At 37.7% G+C, this 25,318-nt stretch overlaps 1 protein-coding gene across 1 annotated transcript; it reads right to left on the bottom strand.

Moving 5' to 3' along the window:
• Positions 1-25,112, bottom strand: TMEM170B (transmembrane protein 170B). The gene is made up of 3 exons (XM_032462497.1): positions 24,440-25,112; positions 11,052-11,222; positions 1-4,206 (listed from the first exon to the last, which is right to left on the bottom strand). The coding sequence occupies exons 1-3, from the start codon at positions 24,750-24,752 to the stop codon at positions 4,076-4,078; spliced, it is 615 nt and encodes a 204-aa protein (XP_032318388.1). The 5' UTR covers positions 24,753-25,112; the 3' UTR covers positions 1-4,075.
• Positions 25,113-25,318: the final 206 nt, after the last annotated feature.

Here is a 25,318-nt window from a genome sequence, read left to right as displayed (position 1 = left end):
TCACTTACTGCAAAATATTTATTAGTCTCTTAGTATCCGCAGGGGAGTGATCTCTGTGGATACCAAAATTCAAGGATGCTCAAGTCCCTTACAGAAAATAGTGTAGTATTTGCATATAACCTGTGCACATCCTCCCATATACTTTAAGTCATCTGATTACTTACAACGTTCTTATACAGTGTAAATGCTATGTAAATACAATGCAGATTCTTTGTGAATAGTTGCCGGAGTGGGGCAAATGTACGTTTTGCTTTTTGGAACTTTCTGGAACTTTTTTCCCTGCATATGTCAATCCAAGTTGTTTGAATCCTTCAGTGCAGAACCACAGATATGAAGGGCCGACTATACTGCTTTTCTATTCTTCTTGTTGAAGAAGTCAACAAGTGACAGGGCCTGGATTCCAATCTATGTCCCTGGCTTAAATTCTAGCATTCTCTTCACTATGTCACATAATATCTCAGTTACTAAAATTCCATTTGGTGGATAAACTGAGAAAAATCAGAATTGGGGGAAAACAGAACTTAAACTGTCAACTAGAAGCAAAATGTCCTCCCAGCTGCTTTAGGATTTAAAGCATCTTGGTAGCTCTTGGTGAACTGAGGGCAGAAATCCCATCTTGGTCATCCCTGTACTTACTATAGAAAATACTAGATACAGCACTTTGTACACAGTAGATCCACCAAAAATGTTTACAAAATTGAATTAGTTGGTGTGTAAGTGCCATCTTGGGCACGTTAACATGGTGGCTCCACCCTCCTCATATTAATTACAGAGATTCTCTAAAGATGTCTTCCAGAACATTTAAAAAATTCTTCCTGTTCCTTACATCACAAATATATGATACACAGGGCAGCTCATCTGTTTATTTCTCACTTAAAGTAAAAATACAACTCTTACACTTTTGGGGGACAGAGGAAATGTATGCTGCAGATACTAAGAAAGTACCACGGGTGACAAACGGTAACACTGTGAACACTAAGGTCTAAAGAAAGAAGAACTAACCTGCAAGCACTGAGCATGACAGCCACCTGAGACTCATTCCAGTGGAACTGTCCCGCGGGGCAGACCGCTTGTGCCTCCCTCATTTAAAAGGTTTAAGCGTTACTTGTAGCTTAGATGAGGCCCCTGACTAACTCCGCTCTATGGCATTTTTAATCAGTGCGTTAACTGATTAGCAGTTAGTTTGGGCACACAGGAGTCTCTTCTTTGGGGAACTGATTTCACTGTCAGCAATATTTTATTTAGCATTTTTTAAAATAAAGAAGTATAAACTACAGAGGATTTTCCTCTTTCCTCCTGAATTTATCACAAAGAAAATTTACCAAGTCACATACAAATTTTAAGAAGGTTTAACCCAAATACATACATGAGGGCTTTTGTCGTATCACAAACAAGGATCTCCAGCACTATTAAACCAAGAAAAATTTCCCCAAATTCAAAAATCTCAAACTTCCTCAAACCTATTTAAAAGATCATTCAACTGAACAAATATATCAAATTTTCCACTACAACATAAAAGTGTTCATTGAACAAAAGCTTTCCAATTAAGACTATATTCATATGTAGCAGCTTTACATATATATGTATATAATGATATATATGTGTGTAGATATATACCATTAAACATTTCTTATCTCTATAGGAAAACCAGTAACATTTAAAAAATCTTGGCATAGAAATAGCTATTAAGACATTTCATCAATTCACACTATTCAACTGCATTTCAAAAGATCAAAAACGTAACAGTTGCACAAAGTTCCAATGGAAGTAACTAAAAACAGCAAAGAAACCGAAGATTCCCCCAAAAGTTAAAAACGTCCCTGTGCGCGCACGTGCACACACACACACTTCATAACATAAAGCAACCTGATAATGAGATAACTGCAGGACACTCTACAAACTGATCCACCTCCTTACACTTTCATTCTAGAGTAAAAACAGGAGTTTCAGTCTCTTTGGTCTATGCAGCCATACACTTAATGTGTCCAAGTTATTTTTCTGGCTAATTTCAGGTTCTGAATCATGTGCTCCATGTTACCTTGCTGTGATAGCTCTCTGAAATCATACAATAACCATATGTTAAAATAAATATTCATTTCTGTAGATCTAAAACTATTTCAACATGTTATTCATAACTCCTCCCAAAGAACAGGGACACTTTAAATTACTGGAGAATAACCAAAGTAAAGGAAGAACACAATTCAAGTCTAACAGAAAAGGGAAACTCCAATGGAGTTGGAAGATTTATGCCTAAATTTAATTTAGGAAAACATCTGGAATATAAAGAATACATGAAAATGACTTCAGCCTTGTACATAACAAAAAATAATCAATTTGAAGATTTACTTCAAAGATCTTTAAGAATGCATAGCTGCTTCTTGGCTTTTTAAAAACAAATTTCCAAGCCACAGTGTTATAAACCCCCAAAACTGCCTTCCATACTGGCAAAATACCCCCAACTCCTCATCGCTGAGTTGTTGATATAGCCTGCTTTTTGGTGGAGAAAAGGTGCCGTGGGTAAGAAAGTTCTTAAATTTGAATAAGAACTAATAGAAACTTAATTGTTACCAAATTAGGTTATAAAACAGTGAGGGTAAAGTATGCAGATTTGGACTGTCCTTAACTTCATATTTTCTGCAGTTGGCTCTTCCTTTGAGTTAGCATATATATAATTGTATCTGGTATTTTTAAAAGTCTCAGTCGGAGACAAACTCAGCCAGGTTCTGTGTTTCCCTTACTTCTTATCCTCTTAAAAACAATTGCATATTTCCAAAACCTCTTAAAATGTTTTATACTAAGGACTTTTTCATTCTAATAAATGTCATCACAGATGCTAGTAAACTTAAATAACAGCATAAATAAAGAGCTGGAGAACTGAAATGAAACACTCAAGTATAGTTCAATACTGCATTGATACGCTGAGATTAACTGCCGAATTTTAAAAGTATTTACTATACTCCAATTTTTACTTAGAGAAATTGTTACCATACACCCAAAGTAAGATAGTTTATTACTCTTCCTATATGACTTGTTACTTATCTACAAATGAAGCTTCTTGTTTTCACAGCCTAATTTAGGCCACTCTTTAAATATAGTTAATACTCCAGAATGAAAGACTGTTTATGTTTTGTCAAAAATTAAGACATATGAAACAAGTAATATAATTCCACTGAGATACGAATTATAAAGATGTTTTCTCCATGAGATACATGGCAAAAACTTTCTTTAGAAGGGCGAAAAATGCAACATGCATTTCAGACTTATTTTCTTACAAAATTTATAAGAAATTTCTCAAATTGTATTTTTCTGACAAACTACAATCAATGTGTGACCCATGTTTTTAAATTCATATCAGTAGAATGTTTGTGTCCGAGGGAAACTATTAAGAGTGTTATTTAAGTGGGTGAAAAGGATGCACCCTACAGACCTACTCTGAATCCTTAAAAGAGTTTAGCAGTTTTCCACTAAGTATTACTTTCCACATGAACTAAATAACAATAATGCCTAATTTATATGAAAGCCCTCAATCCCAGAAACGCTCAACAGTAAAAATCAAACAATTTGTCTCATATTAAATGATTCAGTACGCAACATTCATACGGGATTTAGCATTATAAAACAAAAAATCTCACCACATCACCTGAACTCATGTCAAATATGTTCACAGCACTCATCTACATCTACACTTGCAAATTTCACATGATCAATGTTTAAAAAAGAAGAGTTTGGCACATATATCGATTCTTCAAAACGTCCCTGTAACCTAACACAACACTGTTAAGAATGATGATTCAACACCAATGTTAACCTGATTGGCAGCTAAACAAGGTGCTTTTTCTTGTAGCTTCACAGAGTGTAATGCGCCTTGCCCGGGTCGGAGGCACGTAAGGTGCAGTGCGGTAGTGCAATCACTTGAACACCAGAGGGCGATCTCTCCACACAGCTCAAGGCCTTATGTTCTGACCTGCTCCTTCCACATTCTTGTACAATTTCATTCCCACTTGCTAATAATGCCGTTTTCAGAGAATCTGTATATCTGTTTCCTTATTTGAAGTAAGACATTCCCACAGAAACCTCAAAGTGTGGCGAGTATCCTTGAAAAGGAGATGATTAATGTCAGTACAGTCTGTCCAACGCCCCACACGAGGGCTTCCAATGGGGCCATGTTCTTCCCTGCTACTCTGTAAATGCCAGCTACAGCCGCACCTAGGTGAGGAAGTGAGAGACAGACAAACAACACAGTCATTCATTTTGTAACACGCTGCATGGTTGTAACTTACAATCTCTTTTCATTTTAGTCAAACAGAATAAGTTATCAATGATTCCCATTTTATAATTTTCTATGAAAGAGTTTCCATGTGATTGGTAACAGTTACACTCTAACATACCACATTTACCCACAGTTGTAAAACAGGCTTTTCTATTCACCTGCAAAATACGTGTTTATGGTACATGCTGCACTTAACAACAAATATGTTCATAAAAAAATGAATAATTTTCACTATTGTAATCGCTCAGCTGGGTATTGAACGGGCCCAACCTCATCAGCACTTTTATAAACACACAATACAGTTTATTAATAATTATAAACAATAATACAGAAAACTACACAATATGTCTAAATTAGTCAAGAAAAATTTAGTATTAAAGGAATTATTTCTTTCAGTAAAATGAATTCTTAAATCTTAAAATACCAGAATAGTTGACTAATGTATTCGACAGTCTACCATATAAAATAGTTTATTAAGTGTTTTAATAAAGCATACAACTGTAAAGTTACTTGGAGACTAGCATCTTGACATCTAATAGAAGTGGAAGATGAACCTGACATCTGTTCTGGGAAAATTTAGATAATGTGCACTTCTGAGAATGAAAGAATCTCGGGGTCACAAAAGAGCCTCAGAGCCCTGCCTGAGACTCTGGTCCAACATTTCATCTTATTGGTATAGTATATATAATGATATATGGTATCATATATACAATGGTATAGTAAATATGATAAATGGTATCTAAGTGGCTGATTTTGAAAGTATATTCAGAAATCATAAAAGGAGGAAACATTTACATTGTAGTTATGCCACCTCAAAGGTTGAGGCAGCCTGAAAACTTCTCTAGAAAAAAACTGTCTACATATTCTAGAATGGTCAAATAAAAAGAACAGAAATACATTATTTGAAGACACTGAATTATAATTATTTGAGATAGAAATCTACTCATAAAAATTAGCTAAGAATTAACTCCAGAGTTTACTTAAATTTTCCAAATAAAAATTATTATATTCCTCTACAGAAGATATAAATAGGAAAAGTAAATTATTAATCTAAGTCAAGGGCTTTCATATACATATTTTTAAGAAGAAAATTAAAATATATAATACATTTATAGCATACTATGTATCTTGCTAGGAACTTTATAAATATCATCTTAAATATCATACCACCCCTGAGTATTATTATCTAATTTAAAGAGGGAAAAACAGAGGTTCAGAGAGCTTCAATCACTAGCCCAAGTAAATACAGTACGTAGAGAGCTGGAGTTTCAATCCAGGCTAGTCTGGCTATAAATCTCCAAATCATTCTATCATTTCACATTTACAACAAGTGAAAAAGAGAATAGGAACTCAGAAAATAATAAAGTAACTGATAATTATCTCAATATTAAATAAAACTCTTAGTAGCATCAACATGTACTTAATCAAGTAATAAACTTCACTAATACAACTGGTCAGATCTTCAAATTTTAGAATTGGATGATATTCTTTAAAAATTTTAAAGATCTTAAACCTTCTTTACCATCAGAAATTATATTTAAATAAACCTGGAAAATACTGTTTTTGTTTGGATTTACCCTAGAATTCCATGACTATCTTCAGTTTTAAAAAAACACAATTTGGCCTCCATTTCTCCAGCACTATGTTTTCAAAAATGATCCAAGAAGTGAAAAATCTTAAGCAATTACTAGCTCAGGCTGCCTGGAAAGGGACAAATCTGTTAATTCAAACATCCTATGCTTATATAAGGTTAAGAGCATGGATTTTAGAGCTAGACTTGTGGGTTAAAATCCAAAATCCAGTTACACTGAGCAATCACTTAACCCCTCTGTGCCTTATTTCCTCAGCTGCAAAATGGGGGATATGACGATTAAGAGATAATACTTACAAAGGGCTTAGAATAGTGTCTGGTACTAGTATATGCTCCAAAATTTGATTAGTAGTTGTCATAGTAAATGAGAAAGGTATCTCCAATCAGTGATTCACCATTCAACAAATGGTGTGGAACAACTGGTAGCCATTTGGAAGAAATAAATTTAGGTCCCTACTTCATACTATTCCCTCAAATCAATTTCAGATGGTTTAAAAAACTAGATGTTAAAAATAAGTTAAACATTTCACTTTCAAAGGCCATACTGTTTGAGGAAAAACAAGTAAAACTGCTAAATAACCCACTTTTCTTTATAATCTTTCAAGGAACAGAGGATAAGATCTTCGAGCCTATAATGATGAAGGCAGAAAAATGAATGAAAAAGTATAACTACTGTAAAACTCCAGAGTTTCCACAATCAAGGTAGACATTTATAGCATTATACAGAAAATAAAACAAACTACCATTTTCCTCCTAGTGGACAATCAGGAACTAATTTGTAAGTTACAACTTCCCTCCAAAAGCAGCAGATTTACAATAGTTCCCATTACACCATCTCCTTTCACAGCCCAGAAGCACCACTCAGAAAAGACTGTTCCGGTGGAACTCTAAATCTAAAAGAGCTGAAAGAAAACAATTGTGTGTGCCTATTAAATGATTCTGGAAACATTGCTATTAAATATTGAGCAGTTATGAAGGAATATTTATAGAAATATATGTATATTATAAAAATAATAACAAATTCCCAAGTACCACCATCCAAATGAAGAAAAGAACACTGCTATTTCCTTTGAGGTTCCTGTGGACTCCCCTCAATCACATCCATTCCCTCCTGAATTTGGTTTTTATCATTTCTTTGCTTTTCATCAGCCTTACTACCTGCCTAAACCTGAAATATATTATTACTTAGTTTCTGAAATAAATTAATTTTATATAAACTGATACTGTAAGTATTTTGAATTTTTGGCTCAATATTATTATCCATGTCGTTGTACATGGCTACAATTCACACATTTCCACAGCTATACACAATTCCAAGTATGAATATACACAGCTTACTGATCCACCCTACTGTGGATGATATCTGTTTCTAACTCTTAAAAATGACAATCCCTGTTTCTGTGAACATCCTTGAACATGACTGCTGGCATGCATACGCAGTCAAGAGCTTCTCTGCAACACGTGGGAAAAGGTAGAATTGTTCAGCCCTAGGTTATTCATCTTATGATCTTTCCAGAAAATCAAATTTTGCTTTGTTATTAATTTTCATAAACTCAACTTATAAAATTTAACAGCATTTCTTTACCCTGATAAAACTAAATGATGTAATCAAAAAGACACCATGCACAACAACCATAACATGAGTTTAGGTATTGATCAAAAATATGCAACCCTCCTATTGAGAAGAACATTTTTAAACTCTAACAAAAGACACAGAAGACAATCTGAACAAATGGAGATATATTACATGCTCTTGGGTGGGATAGTTTAATATATCAGTTCTTCCCAAAGTAACCTCTACATTCAATTAAATCCCCATAGAAATCACAGTTACACTTTTTGAGGAACTCAGTAGATATATTCTAAAATTTATATAAAAGAATAAAGGTCCACCAATAGTTATGTAAACTTTGAGAAAGAAAAGAAATGAGAGACCTAGCCCTACCAGAAGAAATACTGCAAAACAATAGAGACAGAAATGAAGACTTGCTGCAAGAATAGATAAAAAGACTAACAAATCAGAGCAGAGTTCAGAGACAGAGCCACATACCTTAAGAACATAATGCACAAAAAAAGGTGAATCAATGGATGCATTAGTGAATGGTGTGATAAAAAACTGATTTACTGTATGGGAGGAAAAAAATATACCTGGAATCCTATCTAATTCCAAACACAAAGATGAACTCTAAACCAGAAGGCAAATTATGACCTGAATGTCAGACATCTATTTTTGTAAATAAAGTTTTATTGGAAAAAGCCATATCTATTCATTTACCTATGTCTATGGCTGCTTTTATGCCTTCATGGCAGAGTTGAATAGTTGTGACAGAGACCATCTGGCCTGCAACGTTTAAAATAGTTACCATCTGGCCTTTTAAGAAAATGGCTGCTCAGTCCTGTTCTAGGTAAATTAGAGACCTTAAAGATAAAACTATAAAATTAACAAAAGAAAATATATCAGAATATCTTTTAACCTTGGTGTAGGGGAGAACTTCTTAACTAAAATTCTACATTATAAACTATAGGCAAAAAACTCTTTAAGCTGATTACATAGAAATGAAGGATTTCTGCTCATTAAATAACATCATGGATGACGGTACTGAAAAAAGAGAGAGGTGATTTGCAAAGTTCAAAACCAACATGACATCAATATCTCTAAGAAACACCTATCATTTAATAAGGAACAAGAACCCCCAAAGAAAGGCACAGAATTTAAAGAAGCAATTTGCAAAAAGAAATCTAAATATATAATAAGAATAGAAAGAGATGCTTGTATTAGTAATCAGAGAAAGGCAAATTAAACCAACACAGAGATGTCACTTAACCCTCAGACTTGCTAAAATTAGATACCTATATAATGTCAAATAATAGCATTATATACAAAGCCACTTTTTCCCAATTCTGGTATTAACTAAAATGAAAAATCACTCCATTCTGGAAATAAAAATCTAAGAAGTAGTAAAATATAATAGTAGTAAAACAGAACCATCATTTGCTGAATTGAACATACAGCTATGAGTGTGCTAGCACTCACAAAATGCATTACGAAAATAAATGTAATTAAAAATTTACAGTGGCTAGTTTTAATTCAGGTGTTTGCAGGTCAGAAAATTAGCCAGAAAGGTTTAAATGTCTTATTGTTAACTTGTACAAATTTTCACTTGAAATTTTGTCAGACATATTAGTAAGAATTTTTAAATATAACACTGTAATTTCTAAAATCATTGGCTTATTTTATTCTTGACTGAATATACATACACATCATTAGAGATAAATAGTAGAATCATGCTCTCTTTAAAGTTTTACAATGATTTATGCCAATAAATACACATACTACTATCGACTTCTGAACAAACTGTTCCTTCTTCCTTCCTCCTCTGTCACGGTTCCACAGTTACAGCAGTGGCCCACATCAAAAACATTAGCAGTTCCTTTCATGTCTCTCTGTATGCCACCAATGAATATCAACTAATTTGGATTTTTCCCTTTTGCCATAGTCCTTACATCAACTCCTTTTCCAACCCACTGCCACCAGTCTAGTTCAGATCCAGGCTCAAATTCAGATTACAGTTAATGCATCAATTCCTCTTCTTTCCTGTTTTTCCTCCATTCTCTCCCACCCTCTTTCCTCCTTTCTTCTGCTCTTCCTCCTTCACTATATCCATCCATCTAACCAGTATTTTCTGAGTATCTGCTATGTTCCAAGTACTGTTTTATTGCTGGAGATACAGCAGTGATGAAGACAGACCAGGTCCCCACTCTTTCAGAGTCTTCTCTTGGTTCTCTATTCACATATATTCTATATTCAGCTATGAAACAAATTTTTCTATTGAACTGCCTTGCCCCTTGCCAACCCCATTCAAAATTATCTACTTGTTTCCCATGGCCTACAGAATAAAGTTCAAACTGTGGCTGGCCTTCCAAGGTCCTTGAGGACCTGGCTCTATCTTTCCAGCTGAAGCTCCTACTACTCCACTCAGCACGCCTGGTGCTTCAGCTAAACCCTATCTATAGCAGAATGAATGCGGCACCACATGATAAAGTTATGGGTTGAATGTAGCAACAACAAAAACCTAACGCAAGAGAACACACAAAAACCAAATAGTAACTCAAGAAAGGATGAAAAAACAGCCTACTATTTCCCACAATTATTTTATGACTGTCTTATTCGTGCCACAGGACATACCCAGAGACATGGGAACAGGGCTTTCCACTCAAGGCAAGGTATCACTCTGGGAAGAGGTGACTGTGGGACACAAAAGGAGGGAGGCCTTCAAACTACAGAAGAAATGGACTTCCTCTCACCTTGGGGGCTAAGAACCAACTTAGAAAGGAAGAAGCCCTAGCTGAAGAGTCTTGATAGAGCTGGGGTGGCAGCAAGCTGCCTGAGCCTCACGGAAGCAGGCCGGCGTCAAGGGCAACAGAAGCTCTGTGCCTGGCGGCGACGGGACCGACGACAGCAGAGAAGCAAGCAGCCAGTGTAGAGCAGGCCACGTGAAGGAGGCAGCTGAGGCCCCCCGAGGCTCAACAGGACGCATCCAAGTTCTGGCTTAACCAGCATGGTAGAAACTGCAACTAACTTTGAACCCAAAGCTGGAGTTGAGGCCTAAGTATTGTCAGTGCGGAAGCCCGGAGGACATGAACCTGAGGACCTTTACAACAGGCACAGGAGGCAGCACAGTTGAAACTTGCAAGGAGCTAGAATACTCTGTAAAGTGGCTAATTTCTAGTAGCCCAGGGGAGACTTATGTCTTAATAATTTGCGTTCAAGAAGCAAGTGCACTTTTACTTTGTGGTCACAAGCAGCTGACATCGAGGACCTAAGGGCTGTATTTTCACTTTAATGACAAGTATCACTGTCATATTTGTGTGCCTACCTCTCTCTTACCACACAGTGAGCTCCTTTGAAGCAGGAACTACATTTCCCACAAACTGCTCTGCCTCTTGCCAATTTTTACAAGTTTCTCTATTTCCCCCAAAACCTTGCATAAGTATTCATATAGCAAAAATACAAAAACTATCTGTTCAATAAATAAATGAGCTGATCTTCACCTTCTAGATGAAGTGTAATTAGTGCTGAAAAACATTTTACGTGCAAGATGACACTGTTATATTTACAATTAGAATAAAGGTACCCAAACTGTAAATGCATATACAATTACATCCTTAAACAAAACAACATCAACTTACTAGTGATCATCGCTCCGGTTACGGAAGCCAGAAATCCGATGCTGACTGCAATGACAGAGATTACCCTCCCCTGCCGGTGCCTCTGCAGCATCACGAACATCAACACTCCCGCAGCACCGTGGACAAACAGAGAGGAGAATAGAGCCCAGAGAAAGATCCAGTACCACATCTCTGAAAGGAAAGGCAAAGTATTAACTATTCTGTTGAAAAACGTCTTAGAAAACCCAATTTAACAAACAGTGAGCACCCATAGTTTGGAGGACGGTTACATGAGACAATGGATAAAAACATGCATAGTACAGTGCTTGATACATAGTACCTCTAAGTAAATTTTAATGGTTATCATGATCACTAATGCTTGATGGGGAAATAACTCCATGACTACAGGTCAAGGCCACACTCTAAGTTCCTCGCAGTGTCCCCATTGTATAGCTATCATCTGTTCGTTTGTTTAATAAGCCTGAATACATTTGCAAATCTCTTGTAATAAATTATATAATTAATTACTGTTTGATACATAATTTTCTATTTTCTACACTAAGTGTCCAGACGTTGTATTCTTTTATGATTTTAAGAATTTCAGGCAATTCCCCTCTTGGTTCTCAACTTAAAGAATCAGTCAGAATTTTAAAAAATTCTTTGTCTCAGGTCATTTAATAGTCCTGACCCAGAACTCTTCAAGCTCTATTCCTCTTTCTTCAATGTATCCTCAGTTACTGTTCACTGAAGCCCAGTTTACAGACGGTTGATGAGCAAGCCTTTTATTCTCTCTAGTATCCATTCCCTGTCCTCTTGGTCCCTGCCCACTCTGTCAATGCACACAGTACCTGGGATGTTGCCTGTCCCTGCACTGACTCCATCTCCTTGATCATGCCTGTGGTGCGGTACAGCAGGGCAGGCTACTGATCCAAACTGGGCCAATCACTCCCTTCCCCTAGGAATTCTGTACTGGGACCAACTGAGCACCTCAGTCTTTGAGTGGATGAAGCTGAAAGGCTCAGGATTTGTGAACAGCCATTTCATCATCACGTGACAAAAAACACAATACAGGATAAAAGAAAAATAGGTTCATCAAAGGTAGGAGACAACATCTCACTCCAGTGATATCTAAGGGCCTACCACATTAATACCCTTAGACCAATGCAGTTTCCTTGTAATAAAATCCTTCTTTTTAATTAGCCCAAGTAAGGTTTCTGTTACTTGTAGCTGAAAGAACTGACTCTAAAATGTTTATATGTCACCTTGAAGTGACACGTACACATGCTATAAAGCAAAACGTCTCATCTACTACTCGTGCAAGTATTCACTCTATCAAGTGGGAAAGAAAGGTCAATAAAGTCACGATTAAAGAGAACAAAATGGATGAATTAAAATTTATTTATCCAAACATCAAAGTACAGATACATACTATTGATAGGAGTGTAAAATGGTGCAGCAGCTATGGAAAACAGTGTGGTGGTGCCTCAAAAATTAAAAAAAAAAATTACCATATGATCCAGCAACTTCACCTGTTGGTATCTTTCCAAGAATGAAAAGCAAGACCATGAAGAGTATTTGTGCAACCATGTTCACAGTGGCATTATTCGCAATAGCCAAGAGGTGGAAGCAACTCAAATGTCTATCAATGGATGAATTAACAAACAATATGGTTTATACATACAATGGAGAAGTATTCATTGGAAGAAATTTCTGTCACATGCTACAACATATATGAATCTTGAAGACATATTAAGTAAAGTAAGTCAGTCACAGAAAGACAAATACTGACAAATTGCACTTATACAAGGTATATAAAGCAGTCAAATGAATGGAAATAGAAAACAGAATGGTGGTTGCCAGGGACTTGGGGAAGGGGAAATGGGGACTTGTTTCATAATGGGTACAAAGTTTCCACGTTACAAGATGAAAAGGATGTGGAGATCTTCTGCACAACAATGTGAATATACTTAACACTATTGAACTGTACACTTAAATATGGTTAAGAGGTTAAATTTTATGTTATTTTTTAACCACACTTAAAAATTAAATAAGTAAAACTTTAAAATTATGTGTACAAATTTAAAAGATAATTACTTTGTCATGACCATCAGTAACATTTAAAAACAAGGCAAAAAAACTCTCAAGAAAGAAAGGAGGGTGTGATTATAAAAGGGTAACACCACATCTTTGTGGCAGGGGAACTGTGCTGTATTTTGACTGTGGTGATGGATACATACAGGAGTGATAATGCTATCAGAACTAAACACTCACAAATGAGTACAAGTATACAAGAAAATTCTGGTGAAATCTGTAAAGGTTGGTAGATCGTATCAATGTCAATATCCTGCATTTGATATTATACAGTGGTTTTCAAAGATGTTCCCATTGGGTAAATGGAATTAAGGGCACACATGTTCTTTCTGTATTATTTCTTACAACTGCAGGTGAATCTACAATTATCTCAAAATGAAAACTTTAATTTAGAAAAAGGGAGAATATATAGAAAAACATTTTTAAAAACATCAGTTTCACCCTGCCAAATTTTTAAGAATTGACACTTAGAATGTACTCATAATTTAAAATCACTTCAAGGAAGAGATATTTGATATATTTTCCAATGTGTGTTAAAGTACCATGCATGCTTCTCAGTGGCGTAACAGAGAGATGCTGGCGATTAAGGAAATCAGACAAAGTTTGCCTTTTAGAGGTTTTTCTCTTCCAGCTTTCAGGGAAATAGTGCTTTAATGCTGTCGCTCTCAAACAAATGCCTTCAATTGATAATAAATGAATTAAAGACAAAAAAGCTTAACTTGCCCAGAAGATATTTATATTTTAAAAGATTTAATTTTCCAGAGTGAAGCTAACAAAGTGACAATATAAGGGAGTAACAAGGAGAGGGGGCATTTTCACCAAGGGAGCTCTGAGATGAGGAAAGGCTCTGTAACAGGAGAGCCCCTGAGCCCTGGAGAGAGGAAGGTGCTAAGAACAGGAGAGGAATATCACTGCCTTTTCTTAAACTGTGCAGGACGTACAGCTAACATGAACACCCAGAGGCCCAGTTTTCTCTTTCCATCCATATCCTGCCTAACCCAAGTTTCTAGCAACTTAGCAACAATGAAAGGAGGAAGCCAGAGGGAGACTTTGCTAATGCTAAACAAAACACAAAACAAAAACTTAAAAATACACTGTACAAAACTTTAAAGCATTCCATCCATGGAATCACCTTAATTCCCTGAAAGGAAACAGTCCATCTTCCTGGGCACATCTCATAAAGTCCTTTCATTATTTTTCCCTTTTCAAGGCTGTCCACAGTCTTCTCTTAAACTCATTTTGCCTGAATTGTTGCAGTGTGTTTGTTTACTTTTAGTGGCATAAGAGGCAGCAGAGCTGTGATTTGTTCCAGCCTCCAAACAATACTAGAAACAGCCCTGCTCCCAATCTGTATCTCTCATCAGCCCTGGTTGCCAAGCCACCGAAAATTATCTTCCATGCTTCTGTTTTTAATCCTTGGACAAAACTGTTTATGAGAAATGAATTTCTCTAGATATCAAGAATATATTAACTAAGTAAAAAACAAGTCAAAGAATGGTACACATTGTATGATCCTATTTGTTCAAAAATTCAGTGTTTGTTTATGCACAGAGAAATGCATAAACAAACAGAAAACAATGGCTATCTTTTAAAGATAAGATAGGAGATGAGTGATACTATTTTATATATGATTTACTGATTATTTTTTTAGCAAACAGCCTGAAGTATTTTTTTTAACTTACTGCAGATATGCTGTCTTTAAGAAATAGTTTTTGATGGGAAAAAAAAAAAGAATTTTTCATTCTAGAACTCACCAAAGGAGAAGATGCTCTACAAGGCCAATGCTTCCCTACTCAGGCTGCTCACAAGAATGACCCACAGAGCAACCAAAACAATCTCTAAAGGTGGGACCTAAACATTTTCATCAACTCTGCCAGATACTCATGACGTGCAATAAAGATGGAAGTCACTACTCCAGGCTAAGCTTACATAAGACGTACTTAAAAATCAAAAAAAATAAAAGTCATAAAAACAACAAAATCTATCTCATTGGACAAATGCTAAACATATTTTTTAATCCTATGTAGCATACTAGCCGTTCTAATAAAATCATTAGCAAGTAGATACTGAACACTTGTTATGTACTCAACATACTCTAAACCTCAAGCTGAAAATAACATGCCAGTAAGACTAAATCTGGAGGCTGTTCAAAATTTCTATCTTCTTTCCTCATTATATGTTTACATAATCTGTGTTCAAATTCAGTTATCTCAAGCTTTGTTTCCATTCCATCAAATCTAAGGTGTGGCCATTGTTCCCCTTGGCTTCTGACACCAGTGACTTCTCAGTTTGTGAGAAGGCACAAAGGCAGCTTACTAGACTCTCAGAGAGACGACGCATTTACAATCTGAAATAGTCCCCGACATCAGGGGTCGGCAAAGTACGGCCCACGAGGCCTGTTTGGCCACCACCTGTTTCTGCGCAGTCTGCAAGCTAAAAATGGTTTTTACATTTTGAAATGGTTGAAAAAAATCAGAACAATATTTCATGACACATAGAAAGTACACAGAATTCAAAGTTCAATGGCAGTTGGGTCTCACTGGAACACAGCCATACTCATTTATATTGTCGATGGCTACTTTCACACTATGATGGCAAAATCGAGTAGTTATGACAGAGGCCCTGTGGCCCGCAAAGCTGAAGATACTTCCTGCAGTTACTATATGCTGCATATGTTTAGTACTGGTCCTTTAGAGAAAAAGCTTGATGACTCCTGGTTCTATATCATTTTGACATATATTCCAGGGGTCTGGGTTGTCACCCTACAGCCCAATGGAAATTAGTCATGGTACTTTCATATTATATCAAGACCTGACACGTGAGGATTTAATTAATGGTGCTTCAATGGCATATTCTAATACCTCAGGTTCTTCAGAGCACAAAATGCAGCCCATGCCACGGGGCACATGTACCCAAAGGCACGTAGAGAGGGGAATGTCAGGAAAGATCCCAAGAGAAGCCACTGTCCCCTAAATTCTTAAAAACAGACAGGATTTAACAGAATGATAAACACTGGAGATGGAATGAGGGTGAGGAATGGGGAATGGGGCACTCTAAGCCAATGCTTCTCAGCCGTGACTAGATGTTAAGAGTTACTTGGGATAGCCTAAAAGAAATACCACCCTCACAAACTGACTTAATTGGGCATCAGAATTTTTCTAAGATTCCCAAGTGATTCTTATGTACAGTCAAGAATGAAAAACTGCTCTAAGACAAAATGATCTAATCATAGGATTATGTACAATGAAGAATATGAACTTGCAAAAATTCTGGTTTGGCTAAAGCCAAGAAATATGGAGAGGAGAGGCTGCAGATTATAGAGATGGGCTGGAGCCAGAGTAGCTTTTGTGGGAGAGGGGAGGCTACTTACAGACCCTGAAAATGTGGACTTTATACTGAAGGTCGAAGGTTCTGAGGAGCCAATGAAAGGCTTTAAATAAGGAAGTGATACAATCACATTTACCTTTAAAAAAATTAATTATCCTGTTAGATATGGGGAAGTGATACTGGAAGGAGATGAGAGACTATCAGAATATTTCAAGAGTCCAAAGAGTTATTAAGGCCTGCACTTAGGCACTGGCTTTAGGATTGAAAAGAATTTGAAATATTTAGGATTTGCTGATGACCTGGATGACAGAGGTGAGGGACATACGATGTCTGGCCTCCCAGATTTCTGCTACGACCAGCGGAATAGATGACAATGCTAACTGATTTGGAAGCACAGGAAAATATGTTCAGTACATCTGCAATACTGTTCAAATGCTGGTGAGAAGCAAGGAGTAAAGAAGCTAAAAGCAAGAAAATGTCAAGTAGAAAAATGTGAAGATTACCTATACGTTTATATTATGGGCCATGTTTTTAAAAGCAGGAAATCTCAAGTTTGAGAGTCTCCAATCTTGTTAAATGCATGATTTATTTTGTCAGATTTTAAATCTATAATTATTACAAAGTTCTGTTGTCAGATTTAAATTTGAATCAAATTTAGGACATAGAAAACTGTAACGAATGTCACTCTAACCCCAACAATGAAAAAAAAATAAACTACCAAATCATAACTTTTCTTTAGCCCATCAGTCAAGTGACACTGCAAGATAACAAACTAACCTGAATTCCAAAGACAGACAAGAACCTCCAAGGAGAGAGACATATATACAATGTCACCTGTGGCAAAGCACAGGAATGAGAAATGGGCCCCATACAAGTGGGTAAGAAGAAATCAGCTAAAATTATAACCAACTGTAAGTCCAAGTGGGGTCGCTTAACCTGCCAGCCTGGAGTAACACACGGAAAGTGCACAGTCACCTGCGAGCTCTTTTCCTTGGGTCACTACTGGGCACTCCCTGGAAAAATGGACTCCGAGGCAGGAGACTGGACAGCACCACCCCTGGTGATGCATGTCAGCCTATGGGAGGTGATCAGCAGCTGCTAAGAGAAACACAGACAACCCTGCCTGCTTCCTGGAACCCTTCTTCTCAAAACAAGCCTTAGCCATTGCAGGAGGGCAGCAAATCCTGTCACCCTAAGGGAACAAAACCCACTGCAGGTCCAGCTTGGGGAAAAATAGAAGGAAAAGTCCTCCCCCTCTGGGGAGGGGCAGGCAACCATCCAGAGCCCAGGATCCTATTTTAAGCGGAGTCAGTTACTGCTGAGTGAAGGACTGGAGACTCCTGCCCAAGACCAATCACAGATACGAAGGAGAGTGTGGCCACTGTGGCTCAGAAAGGTAAGAACGTGGACAGCCCCACCCAGATACCCCACTACACAGAGCCTGCCAAAGACTAAAACTGGACCAGGACAGTAGAAAAATTCCCCTGCCCCCACTATGAGCCTAACAGCAAGGAATGAGCTTCAGAAGTCTGTGCCTGGGGGAAGGCAAGTATGTGGACAGACACCTCTTCCATGGTGCAGGCATGCAGATGACTACGAGCTGACAATGCAGCATTAACACTGAGAATAACACTGCAGCACCCAGTCCCCATCCTAAGAACAAGGCAACAACACCAACACCTTCTAGAGAATTTGAAGCCTGTGGTGCACTGAGGGTAACCATAACAAGAAAACTCACACCATGCTCACTCCTGAGTAAATTAAATCAGTCTTCACTGTACCAGGCTAACAGAAGCAGCCCATTTCCAGGCATAAATATTATGTACCTCGGTCACTACTGTTATACATACAAAGTCCTGAATTCAATTAAAAAAATGAGACACTCTCAAAAGCAGGGAAAACAATCTATTGTCAAGAAATAAAGCAATCAGACTCACTGGTGACCCAGATTTTAGAATAGACAAGGACTTAAAAATAACTATAATTAACATGTCAAGGACTCTCAAGGAAAAGGTGGACAACTTACATGAACAGAGAATTTCTACAGAGAGATGGAAAGTCCAAGAAAAAGTCAAATGGAAATGCTTAAAATTAAAAAAAAAAAGACAAACCCAACAACAACAACAACAAAACAGAAAAACATCCACGACATCAGAGATGAAGAATTCCTTTAATTGGCTCCCCAGTAGATTTGACATAGGTAAGCAAAGAATTAGTGAACTTAAAGGTGGACCAATAGAAACTATTCAAACTGAAAAATAAGAGAAAAAAGTGGGAAAAAAGGAGGAGTAGGAGGGAAAAGAGGAAGTATCCAAGAGCTATGGGACAATTTCAAATAGTTTAACATAAATGTAATCTGGAGTCCCAGAAGGGGAAGAAAGAAAGAATGGAGAAAAAAAAATTCAAAGAGACAGTGGCTGAAAATTTCTAAAAATAATGAAAGATATCAAACCACTAATCTAAGACTCTCCCAAGCAAGATAAAGACCTCCCAAAAGAACCAAAAAACAAAACAAAATAAACCACACACACATATTTACTCATAAATCATAGTGAAATGACTAAAAACCAAAGATAAAAGGAAAATATTGAAGAAGAAATAAGGAAAAGGCAGGGGGCAGAGAAAAAAAGACATCTTATACACAGAGGGACAAAGGATAGCAAACTTCTCATCAAAAACAATCAAACCAGAAGACAAGAGAGTAAGATTCTGAAAGACTGAAAGGGGGGGAACAAAAAGAAAACCTCCAAAGCCAGAACCTATATATTCAGGAGAAATATTTTTCAAAACTGAAGGTGAAATGAAGTTTTTTTCCTAAAAACTGGGGGGAATTAACTGCCAGCAGGCCTGTGCTACAACATATTAAAGGAAGCTCTCAAGACAGGAATGTAATGCTAGATGGAAACTTAACTCTCCACAAAGAAATGAGCAACAAAGAAAGTTAAAATGAAGGTAAACCTTATGTTTTTCTTATTTTTAATCACTCTAATATTTTAGCCAGCTTTAAAAATTAGTTGCTGTATTTGTTCACCTAAAACCTCACTTAACATAGGGAGAAGTTAAAACTATTATAGATATTTAATAGTTGTCTACTTTCGCTTCTTAAAAGAGCAAAAACATTAGTTTAATTTAACTGTGACACCTTCAAGAGCTGCTTTAATATACTGCCTCTCTCAAAGCTTATGGCAATACTGTTCATTACCCACTTAAACTAAATAGCCCTTTAACCAACTAATTATATAATTTCAAACTATAAATTATAGTACTCATCATTGAAGAGAAAAAGAAAATTCTCAGAAAAACAAGTTTTTAATTTAAAACAATCAGAATATCATTTGCTTTAAAAAAAATCAGGTTAAGGCTACTCAAAACAGTTGAAAAGTTGCTCTATACTTAAGACATAGCACTATCTTCCTAAAAGATGCCATTCAATTCATTCTTCCTCATAACTGATTAGTTTCTCAGTGATAAAAGTATAAGGATTAAATGTCAAAATCTGAATCTATTATGAAATTTATGAGAGCAATATACAATAGTTTTGTTACTTGTATGCCCTTGAACATCTTAAATTATACATGTCCTACCAAAAAAATGTTGCCAGTAATAACATATTTGTTTGAATCAGTCACTGATCTAAAAAAAAAAAAATCTTTTCAGTGATTGATAAAATGTTTTATAATCTCATGATACAGTATTTCCAAAGGATATTTACACTGAATATTGAATAATGAACTTTTTACATCAATGAGCATAACTTACAATGAAATTCCCAATATAACAAATTCCTAAAATTAAATCTAAAAAAGAGACCAAATGAATGACAAATCAAAAAATAAGAGACCAAGCAGGGAAACTTAAGTAACGCACATGCATGGTCAGAACAGCCACACCTGGGACATCACTGATAGTAATCTTAAGGCAGCAGTAATGCTGCGGTGGGATTAACAAACAAACAAACAAAAAACAATTTCAGAACTGGAAGGGATCTTCAGGTATTGAATCCAGAGTTTCCCAAACTAAGTTTTAAGAAGGCCTAATTCTAAGAACTATTAAATGGTGGTCAGAGAACAAAGATTTTCTAGGACCCAAACCTCACCCTACAAATTAGTATAGTAAAGGTCTGAAGCCTCATTTAAAAAAGAAAATTTCTTGATTTTAAAGCTAAAAGAAAAAAGTTTATATGCAAATGAGTAAATGTTTTTCTTAACATGTATCTCTAAACTTTTTTCTTAACTCATTAAAAATTTTACATCAGCTTTACTTTAACATCAGTGTGAAAATTATTGGCATTAGATTGTCTTACAGATGAGGAAACTAAGGCCAGTAAGTATGTGGCTTTTCTGAAGTACAAGAGCCAATTAATAGCATTCAAGGATAAAACTCAGTGTCTTGACTCACAAATTCAAGGGTCCTACTGTGTCTGTAGACTTTTTACTTGCATACAGAAATCTACTAGAACCAAATTTATCCTAGTAGGGAGAAGTTCCAATAACTGCCCAGTATATAAGTATTTACATAAACATTGTTAATGTTTCATTTTCCCCTATATTTCAGATTAAATATAACTAAACTGTTTAGAATTTTTAAAATACTACCATTTACTAGGAATTTTTCTCTATAGCTAATGGCTAATATAAAGAAAACATTTTTAAAAGATAAATTCTAATATAATCCTCTAATGTCAAAAGATAGTCACTTTAAAAATACTGGGTTATAGCTTCCTCTTGGAAATAAATGAGTCATTTATATTGGAATTTTAATTAAGTCCTTAGCCATACTGAACACTCTATATTAACTTGCATTATATATCACAACATAGTTACAAAGAGATCATCAAAAAATTAATTTTTAAAAATCTCGTTTTCCCAACTCTTGAGTTCTCAATAATAAAATCACCTTAATAGCTGGTTAAAAATGTACCTTCCTAGGCCCTGGTCTCAAAGATTCTAATTCCATAGATACGGACTGGGGCCACGGGCCCCTTAACCAGCCCCATGTGATTCTGATATGTAGCAAGATTTGGAAACCATGTTGGATTACCTGTTTCATTTCCAAGTTTATGATGATGACAAAAATGCCTTCTAACTTAATATGTTATCATAATCTGAAAAAAGTAATTTTTCACTTATTAGCTATTAGATCTAAGCAAGTTACTCTTTGCTTCAATGTCTGAATCTGTAAAGTAAGATTAAACACTAATCCCTCTCAAGATGGTTGAAAAGATAAAATAAAATACATGCAAGGATGGTAACGAGCACAAAAAAAGTACATTCAATAAGCACCTCTGTTTTAAACGTATGATAATTATTCATAAAAGTTGCTTAAACACCTCATGTCCTATTAACAGCATATTCACTCCAATAAGTGCAGCTGAAAAATAATGCAACTAGAATGTTTTAATCATGCAACTAAGTACTGTTTTAAAAGTTCAATTCAATAAATATGTATTGAGCATATACTATTTGCCAGGTACATACTAGGGTTCCATAATTCCATGATTAAAACAATGACCTGACCCTCAAAAAGCTCACAGACTAGAAGACAAATAAAAATTATAATGTAACTGAAAATACAATAATAAAAGCACATACAAGGAGCATAAGCAGCAGGATGAAGTGAGTAATTGCTTCTGTTTCAAGAGGATAGAGAAGAAATAGCTAAAACAGCTTGGAAAAGGGGAGAGAGTAGTTCTGCTCGCAAAGACTGGACTTAAAGCCTAGCACAACCGTTTTTGAGCTATTTGCTGTGGGCCAACTTAACTTACCTCTCTGAGCTTCCTTGTAACTCTACTTTGGAGAGTTATTCTGAAGATTAAAAATAATGTATGTCAAGCGCCTAACACACAGCAGGCATTCAATAAGTAGGAGTTATCTTATTTCAGAAGTGTGTGTTTGTTTTTAATAGACTAAGTTCTAAATGGCACTGTAGGCAGCATCTCTTAACTAATGGCTAAGCTACATCACGAAGGTCACCAGCATGGAGAAGGCCAAAATAAACCACATCAGAATGTTACCACTTACAGAGTACACTTTTTAGAAGTGATGTGGTTCCTAATATGTGATACACTCAACTGCTGGTGAAGCATACTTCTAAATCTGTTTTCCTCCATTTTTACCCTGACAAACAGAATTTTGTATACTCAGACTCTGCTTCTTTCTTAGAAGAGGTTCCTATGCTCCTCAGTCCAACCTCAGTCCTAGTTTTGGGTGTTCACCATATCCTTCATAAAATGGCCAAGTCCAATGAGCAACTGAAGACTATATTAGGAGATAATCAGAGCTAACTCTGGATTTAAACTACTATTGTTAACCTAATGGTTGGCCAAAGGAAACTGGAAGCCACTATAATGATTTAGAATCTTAAAGTAAATATTTTAAAATGTTGTTAAATCTGGCCAAGAGGTAAGCTACTTTTACACTTACTCTGGTTCCCAGAGCTAATTTTTTTTAAATACCCATTGATGAGCTAAGCTAGTCATTAACAGATACAAATATATATTCTTAAATCCTTATTTTTCATTTTACTGCAATAAACATAATTGATACAACATTTTGAAATATTAACAGTGGATAAATACAAGGAAAGTCATAAGCAAGATAAAGGGGTCTATCTCAAAATTCAACTGAATTCTGAAATGGTCTTTATGTCAGTGTAGGTTTTCAGAACTAAAAACATGTTCCTGACGGGCAACCATCATGTAAGGTCAGTCTGCTCCAAGTTAAATGACCACAGATTAAAACTGAAGACACCATAAATTAATACAGAATCTCTATTAATTTTATAGTTTCCACATTCAAGGTAACCAGTGTCTTTAAAGTCAACCTTGTGGTATAAAATCTCCCTATATTTTTTTCTATGAATATCTGAATTCCATATAATACCAGATTTTATAATATCTTTGTATTATATATACACGTATGTATGTAACATAACAAGACAGGTTATATTTGTAAAATACTCTTCATACTCTTTAACCAGTTTGACATAATGTATTTTGAAATACTAATGTTCTATCAAAATTAGGTGTCTTATACATTTTCAAGAATTAAACCCTAAGAGTTTTTAAGTTTTTTTCCCTGAGAAGCAGGCGCTGAAGAGTCACCAAAATGTAACTGAAATCTTTTTTTCTTGTAAACACTAATCTTTAAAGAGTATTTTTAAAATTCAGAACTCAAGGTATAAGCATGTCCACATTAACCAAACCGGAAGTTTCTTCACAAAGCAAACCAACAAATTTGATTAAAAAGTATGAGTATTATTGCTTTTTATAAACAGAAATTGATATTATAATGTAGTTAAGTCAGATTCCCTCTTGATAGCCTTGACATACGAAGGGAAGTACACAAAATTATCAAATGTCACAGAAGAGGCGGCTTGAGGCCAGAGGGTGGGAAGGAGACAGATAGACAAAAGGAAATAGCAAAGGGAGGACAAACACGGTTAAAGCAAAAAATGCTTAGAATGCACTTGGTCCAGCCGGTGACCTACTGTCATCTACTTAATAAAGCCAAAAAAAATTTAACAGTTGAAGCAAACGGGATTCAAGCCCTGCATTCGATGTGAGGTCTGCCAGAAAGAAAAAGAGCTAAACCAGAAAAAGATCTAAACAGCAAATAGCAGGGTGCGTGCGTGTGTATGGGGGGGGGGGTAGGGAATTAAGGCTAGCTGTACTCAAGTCTCAGCACTAAAGCAATTCCGCGCGTACTACAGAAGCAGGGCAGTCGCAGAGAGGGAAGCGGGGGTCATGGATTCTCCCCCAGCGATTCAGGAGCCTCGGAGCGCCGGGGGGCTCGGGTGACCGGAGTCGCGCCCCTAGAACAGGCACGGAGCGGATCCTATTAACACTCTCTGGGCCGGGACTGGGGACCTCGAGCTCCCGAGAGGAGCGCGCACGGAGGTGAGGCGGAGAGGAGCGCTCCCCTCCGCGGGAGGGAGAAGGGAGGCGAGGGGCGGCACCGCATCCCGGTCCCCACCCCAGGCGCATCAATTACCCGTGAGGTTCCTCAGCACCGTCCCATGGGCCCAGAGGCTCAGGACCTGCTGCACCGACAGGTTGATCATGGAGTGGTCGCCACCCTCCGCCTTCATCTTCCCCGGGGGTCGCCCGCCGCCCTCTCCTCGGGCGCCGGGCGGCGGCTGCGAGGCTCCGCGGCCGGCGGCGGGTGCTCGGTTCCTCCAGGCCGCCGCCGCCGCCAGGGGAGGCTTCGGGGCACCGGGCTGGGCGCTGCTGTTGCCGCCGACGGGCCTCCGGGGGGGGCCGCTCAGCGCGTCTCCCAGGCAGCCCCCTCCCCGCCGGGGAGACATTGAGGACGGCGGACGGGGGAGGGGAGGGGGCCGGGCGCTGTCCTCGCGCGGCCCCCGAGCGAGGACTCGGGGCGGAGGAGGCAGCTGCCGCTCCCTCTCAGGGGAAGCACGGCGACGCGGGGACCGGGCACGCGAGGAGGCCGAGGTCACGCCGGGAGGCCCGGGGTGATGGGCAGCCGGCAGGTGCCGCCCCCGACGGGGCCCAGCTCATCACCACGAGAGGACGAGAAGACCCAGGACTCCGAAGAGGTTGCGGCGGAGGCGGCGGCGGCGGAACCTGCCGCCAACCTGCCCACCCTCCAGCCACCGACACTCGAGGAACCGCCCCCTCCACCCGCGGCCGCCGGCGGGCCGCTTGTGCGCGCGCGCGCGCGCGCTCGATCCCCCTCCTTCCCCCAAATCCACGGAGCCGCTGCGCATGCTCACTCTACCCCATCCCGCGACCCGTCGCCCTCCGACAGCCGGCCGGCCCCGAGCCCTCCTCCTCCCTCTCCTCTCGCGCGCGAGCTCGCGCGGCTGACGGTGCCGAGCGTTGGCCCGCAGTGGGGCGGAGGAAAGCGCGGCCT

The sequence above is a fragment of the Camelus ferus genome, chromosome 20 (assembly GCF_009834535.1).
Source record: "Camelus ferus isolate YT-003-E chromosome 20, BCGSAC_Cfer_1.0, whole genome shotgun sequence".
NCBI lineage: Eukaryota > Metazoa > Chordata > Mammalia > Artiodactyla > Camelidae > Camelus > Camelus ferus.
The sequence above is the reverse complement of the archived record's forward strand: the minus strand, read 5'-3'. Positions and strand labels throughout refer to the sequence as shown.

Excerpts from the sequence above, each read along its gene's own strand:
- TMEM170B (XM_032462497.1), bottom strand. The coding sequence starts at position 24,752 with ATGTCTCCCCGGCGGGGAGGGGGCTGCCTGGGAGACGCGCTGAGCGGC. Across the intron at positions 11,223-24,439 it reads GGTGCTGAGGAACCTCACGG|AGATGTGGTACTGGATCTTT; the intron begins GTAATTGATGCG and ends CTTTCCTTTCAG. Across the intron at positions 4,207-11,051 it reads AACCGGAGCGATGATCACTA|GTGCGGCTGTAGCTGGCATT; the intron begins GTAAGTTGATGT and ends TTCCTCACCTAG.